The sequence below is a fragment of the Eubalaena glacialis genome, chromosome 1 (assembly GCF_028564815.1).
Source record: "Eubalaena glacialis isolate mEubGla1 chromosome 1, mEubGla1.1.hap2.+ XY, whole genome shotgun sequence".
NCBI classification, from domain to species: Eukaryota; Metazoa; Chordata; class Mammalia; order Artiodactyla; family Balaenidae; genus Eubalaena; species Eubalaena glacialis.
This window is the reverse complement of record NC_083716.1, coordinates 178,254,109-178,260,640: the sequence shown is the minus strand read 5'-3', so window position 1 is coordinate 178,260,640 and position 6,532 is coordinate 178,254,109. Positions and strand designations below refer to the sequence as shown.

Genomic DNA, 6,532 nt, shown 5'->3' with positions numbered 1-6,532 from the left:
GGAAAGCAAATTGGTTTGTCCATGCTGGTGAAGTAGAGGTTGGTCGTCAGCCTTTGTAGAGTAGAGAATGCCCTCTTGGTGAGATAACTCAGTTAAGGCAATGAAGGCAATCTGGGGCAGTTTGTACCACATCCTACAGTGAGAGTTCAAAGACATCTGGAGCACACACACTCTTGGGTAGATGAGAAGCAAACCTTTTGGTGGGATACATTTTGGGGGGATACATTTTGGAGGGCAAATGGCTTGAGCTAGTATTTTCTGAAATGCTTTGAACAATGCCACTGATCCATGCAGTCTCTGGAGGTAGCGTAAAGGAGAAGGGGAAAGGATGATTGCACGATTTCACGGAGCAGCCTCTCCGTGTTAGTCCTGATTTTGGAACCCTGGACCAAGAGTGTACTAGAAATTAAGAAACCACAGGTCCAACAAAGTCGTGATTTATTTCCCTTCCAAGCAGATGATTTTCGTGAAATCTGCTGTCCTTTTGGCACTATATCTGAATCAGGATTCAGCAGTTCTAACTTCTTGCCAACATACACACGCGCGCGCACGCGCGCGTGCCTGCATGCACGCATACACAGCTGCCATAAAACATTGCTCATGAATGTCATGGTTTGGAGAAGACATATTACTTTCTTGGATCAAGGGTATACCATAAACTAATTATTTATAAAAAAGAGTTGGAGCTTTGTATTTGGAATCATAGTTTGATTTCATTAGAGATTCCTACTATACAAGGAAATTCTGGGGGAATTTTCTAAGTGAAGAATGACTCAGCAAGGACCATAATGAATAGTGAATTATCAATTTCCTAAGTATGAAGTTCTGCATCTTTTTTTTTTGAATTGGAACATATCTATGTTTGAACAAGACTATTAGAACCATACAGGACTTTAGGAACCATCCATTCTAAATACCTATTTTTTCACAAAAGGAAAAAATGAATGACACACCCCAGTTCAAGTGGCAGAGTGGGGACCCAACCCTAGATCTCTTACCTCCTGTTCTATCAGTTAAAAAAAAACCTGCAGCATATTGTCTTTCTTAATAAAAAAATTGTTTTAAAAAGTCAAATTTAGGTAAAAGTAAGCTCCATGAAAAGATATTAATTAGCATAGCCAAATGATGGTGCTTGCAGAAGGTTCCAGTAACCTTAACAGACATCCCTGTCCACATCTTCAGGAACTGTGCAGAGAACAGGATTCCAGCCTCTTGTACTGGCATCATCCTCAGAGTACAAGGAATCGAGAATTGATAAAGGTACTTTCTGATAGTTCCAACATACCTACCTCCATACGCTTTGTGAAGTTCATATTCTGTAATATGGTAGAACATGAGGTTGTGAGGTTCTTTTATGTTATCTCCTCTGATTCATAGATTAATGAACAGAAGCATCTAGAGTTAAGGTTGCTGGTGTGAGCATGCACTGGAGATCTGACATCTACTCCCTCTTAGACTTTCTACTATTACAGGAATTCCAAACTTGACAACTCAAAAGACTGATCTTAAATAGTTTTGGGGTTCAGCTGACGTTCAGCCGCATTCAGTTGGACTTTATGTAAAGTTTACAATTGATCAGAAGCTTTTATTTTATATTCTCAACTGGGAATGCTTACTATAAGACGTGGTTCTCAAGTTTTGCTCTTGATGAACTTGCTGTTTCATAGGTGAGTGTTCTTTTCCTGATTCTTAGAAAGAATTCAGTTATTGGATTGAATTTTCCCTATTTTAACATTTCCCATAAATTAAGACAAACTGTTGGTATCTGGGGGTATCTATACCATACTAGAATCTAATGTAAGCTGGTGTCTGATTTAGCATCAAATTTTAATTTTCATTATTTTAACTTTAATATCTCCATATTTCATGATGTTTTGCAAGAAGTGCCACAACTTCCAGGTGCTTTGCCATTGGAACAAATCTGAGTATCACTGATATATGATCGATCACAAGCAACCAAATAAATAATTGGGAAATGAATCATTATTCAATTACTGCTCTTGGAACAACTGGATAGCAATATGCAAAAAATGTAACTTAAATATAGACCTTATAAAACTTATTCTATATGTAAGAAACTTTGCTCAGTATTGTAGGGAAGACAAAAAGAAAAAAGACAAGGTCCCTGTCTTCAGTCTAATAGAGGACATTGAGTCTTAAGAGGTTAAGTGACTTGCCTAAGGCCATAGCGATTGCTGTTGGACTCAAATTAATTTTTTTTAATTCTAAATCTTTTACTTTTCTCAATATACTTCTTGATTCTCACCAGCCACAATAAATTCCAGATGAGCTATATAGTTAAACATTTTAAACATTCCCATAAAAACTTTAGAAGGAAATGAAATAGACTATATATCTTAAATGTGGAAGAAGATATTAGGGACAAGGATGGGTTCAATTATATTAAAGTAAAATATTCTATATGATGGACAGTAACAAAACCTTAAGATGAAAGAAAGTGCAACAGAAAGATAAAAACAAATTTAAAAATATAGACACAAAAGTCTATTATCCATAATGTGGAAAGGCTGAGGCAAGAGAAAGATAGAGAAATATTAATACATGTTGAAATACAATTATGAAATGAGATATTGAAAAACATTCAGCCACCTTGACAAAGAGCTTCAAGTAAAACAAGTACTACTGTCTTTCTATTAATTAGGATAAATCAAAAAGTAAAAAGACAATGTGGGAGAGGCCCCAGGTACACAGATGAGTCCATAGGCTCCACTTCTCCTGAAGTTACCTGACAATAGATAACAAAAGCTAAGCAACTTGTTCCAAGGAACATGTCCCAACAAAGTAAACCAAAAGAGAAAAAAATACCATTTGTATGAAGATGGATATAATACTTTAACAGAAAAAAGCTAGAAACAATACTTTCTTTAACAGAAAAAAGCTAGAAACATGATAAATATCTGATAATTGGGGACAAGTTAACTCTGAGATATAAATATGATGTCATACCATGAAGACACCAATGAGGATAAATATGGGTATGATACTGATAGATGAAAATTCAAAATTCAGAAAAAGAAGCAAATACAAAATAGCATATGGCACACTGATTAAATCTAAATATGTGTGCACTTTGAGAAGTTTGTCATGATTTTTTCCCTTAAAAATTTAAAAATAAAAAAATTAATGAGGCATGTAGGACAAGAATTATGATTTCTTTCAATATATAAAGAAACTATAGGTAACAAAGGCTAAATCTGTAAGTGGCAGAGTGGAAGCTTAACCCCTGTCTTTTGGCTCTTGAGCCAGTCAGTTTGCTCATAGGAGATACAAAACAATAGGGTTATCTGGCACTTTCCTAGTTCATTTGACTAGTTTATGTAGATAAGCTGGGCAGTTCAAGTTTGAAGATATACATTAGAATATGAGTTATTACTTTGAAGACAATGATGTTCATATTCTGTAAGTAGCCAACTTCCGTTTCACACAAATATTTGTAAGCCAAGCCAAATTCTCCAGTTTGTAATACTCTGGGTGCTACCTACCTGTTGTGCTTTTTAAAAGTATATCATATCATGAATACCAGTTTGAACTTAACATAGGTTCTCTTTCCTTTCAGGAATCCCTGTACATTTCTTTTCCCCCTGCACTTTTTGATTTCATAGTTGAGACCTTGAACACACCCTTCTCTTCTGAGCTGTCACAGAACTCTATAATAAACTGGAGATATATGGAGAGAGTTTCAAGAGCACCAGGAAATGCATACTCCTTATTTCCTAATTCCAGATCATTGTGTGGTGGCACAATTAGCCAAGTCCTTGGTGAGAGACAAATGGCTGAATTTAGTTGATGGCTTTGTTCCGTAACTTTAAACAACTGGTTTGGAAATTTAATATTTCAATTTTCTTTATTGAACATCCAGGTATATCCAAACTAGAGTTGCCAGATCAAATACAGGGTACCCAGTTAAATTTGAATTTCAGATAAACAACCAATACCTTCTGAGTGTAAGTATATATTCAGAACATACTTATATTAAAAAGTGATCGGTTGTTTATCTGAAATTCAGATCTAGCCAGGTGTACTTTTTGCCCCCTAAATCTGGCAACCCTAATTCAAACACAATTTTAAGTTACAAATGAGGGTTTTTTTTTTCTCCCAGGGTCTCAGAGATGAAGAAGGAAATGACTTCCTTTACTCTATTTGACTTGCTGAGTTACAGCTATTTTGGCCACAAATGCTCTTGCCTAACATTGTCTCCTAACACTTAGTTTCACTTTCCATCACCCATTACAGATGTGCCAGTTCTGGTAAATTTCCTAGCTGGGCTTGCAGCGGGGGAAGGACAACCACAGGGACGGCAGGATGGCACATGCAGCCCAAATATTCCCCGTCCTGGGTGGGACAGTATGGATTCCAGGTCCCTGAGGAGTGGACAGGCAGTGAGCAGGGTTCTTGGGAGAGGGCATACTGGGAGAGCCATAGTCTTTGTACCGTCCTTGAGGGCCTCTGCAGACATGGATACCTTCTGAGCAGTATGACTGCTGATCTGATTGCCATTTTGTGGATGAGGCATTCCCAGGGTCACTTGCCAAGTAAAACATCCTCCTGAGCCCTTGAGGCAAACAGAGTGTTCAGCGTTCTAGATTTACAGACGGCAAATCCTACATAGAGTTACGAGATATACCCTACTTAGGGTCATTTTCTTCACACTACAGCAGATGTTCAGCTTTTTAAAATACCAGTGCTCAGATCAGGACCGTGATAGATCTATCTCATATATATATATATATATATATATATATATAAAACATATATTTTATCTCCTTAGGTGGTTCTAATGTGCAGCCATGGCTGAAAGACATGGTACTAGACCATCTTAAATCTTCCCTTCCCAATAAGAACCACACTGGCAGAAAGTCTGCAATAATCTGCACTACCTTAAAAATGCAGTCTTTGGAAAATTATGGAATTATGAAATCTATGGAATTAGGGTTGCCAGATTTAGGGAAAAAAAAAAAGGACACCGAGCTAGATTTGAATTTCAGATAAACAACCAGTGTGTTGTAAAGCATTTGCTCCTGATCTGCTGAGGCATGGGCTATGTCAGGGATGCTCAGAGCCTTGACAGGGAGTAGAAGGGGAGAAATTATGTCTGGGAGTTCAAATTTTCAATTTTAAGTTATAACATGGAGGATGATAACCTCTGTGGTTAGGCTCCTTGCTTTTATATCTAAGGGGTCTGAAGCCCAGGGAGCTTGGGCCCCTCTGCTGGTCTCCCCTCAGAGCCTAGCCTTGGACTCAGGTCTTTTGATTCAAACCTCAAGGCCTAGGCCATGGCCTCTATTATGATGCTTTTTCTTTAAATGAGACGTTCTTATAAGTTTTCACCTTACCACATCTAACTTCAGAAGGGATGAAGGAATTCGGTAGGCTTTTGTAAAACACACACACACCACCAGAGAGAGAGATTTTCTCCTGGGGTGCATGTAATTCAGATCTTCCTTTCTAAGATGAAAGGAAAGCTACAAATTTTCCCAGTTGCCATGTTATGTCATGAACAATCTTCTTCAAAATTGCAAAATTGCTACAAAGAAAACATCCCCGAGTTAAATTAGTGCCTGTGGAAGATGGTGGAGTTATAAATTTTCTATATGGAATTTTCCCCTTATTAGTTAGGGAAGTGGTAGTAACTTCCGCTGAAACGATTTCACAGCTCAGGTCCTGGCACACACTCAACAAACAATGAATGAATGGTTACTATTCATCATTCTTGTTAAGGTCTGTTGCATCTCTGTGGTCCACTCTTTGTTTCTGTCAATTGGAATATTATTGCCAAGGACTTTGTTATCCTGGGACATCTCTGGGGAACCTTAGTCTACCAAGGAGGGGCATGAAATTGGCCTTTTAAAAACAAGGTTCATGAAGTATTTTTTTTCTTAATATCCTCTCAATATTTTTTCTAGGAATATGTATTCACTTTTTTAGCCAAAAAAACCAAAACGAAAACTTAGTCATTCATCTAATTTGTTACTACTTTTCCCCACACTTAACAATAAAGTCATAAATGTTTTCCCATGATTTAATCTACTTTAAAAATAGTATTATACTTTTAGAGTTACATTTTTTAAAGTAATGAATGAACATGATGTTCAAATAAGTTAAGCAGTGAGAAAAAAAAAACCCAATCCCATTCCCATAATAGTAGCAAATGATGGAACAAGTTTCTTATCTGTCTTCCAGTTTAGTCTAAATGGCATCATTTCTAATAGTTGCATGCTATTTCATTTTATGAATGAACCGTGATTAACTTATACAATTTCCTGTTTTGGGCATGGAAGTTGTTTCCAATGTTTTTCTCTAATAAGCAGTGCTATGAGGAACATACTTATAGTTTGATCTTTGATCATTCACATTATTTTCCTAGGATAAATCCCTAGAAATGGAATTACTGGCCAAAGACTATACATATTTTAAAAACTTACAATTTTATTTCCAATTGCCTTCTAGGAAGTGGGTAGCAAAGTATACTTCTACCACCTGTACCTGAGATTACCTGTTTTTGAAGGCCTTC

The 6,532-nt window shown here is 36.8% G+C and overlaps 1 protein-coding gene across 1 annotated transcript in view; it reads right to left on the bottom strand.

Moving 5' to 3' along the window:
- Positions 1–2,508: 2,508 nt before the first annotated feature.
- Positions 2,509–6,532, bottom strand: part of MYO3B (myosin IIIB) — a 365,933-nt gene continuing 361,909 nt past the window's right edge. The window contains exon 32 of the mRNA XM_061201698.1: positions 2,509–2,528. Within this exon, the coding sequence (XP_061057681.1) occupies positions 2,509–2,528 (20 nt within the window). The remainder of the gene's footprint in view (positions 2,529–6,532) is intronic.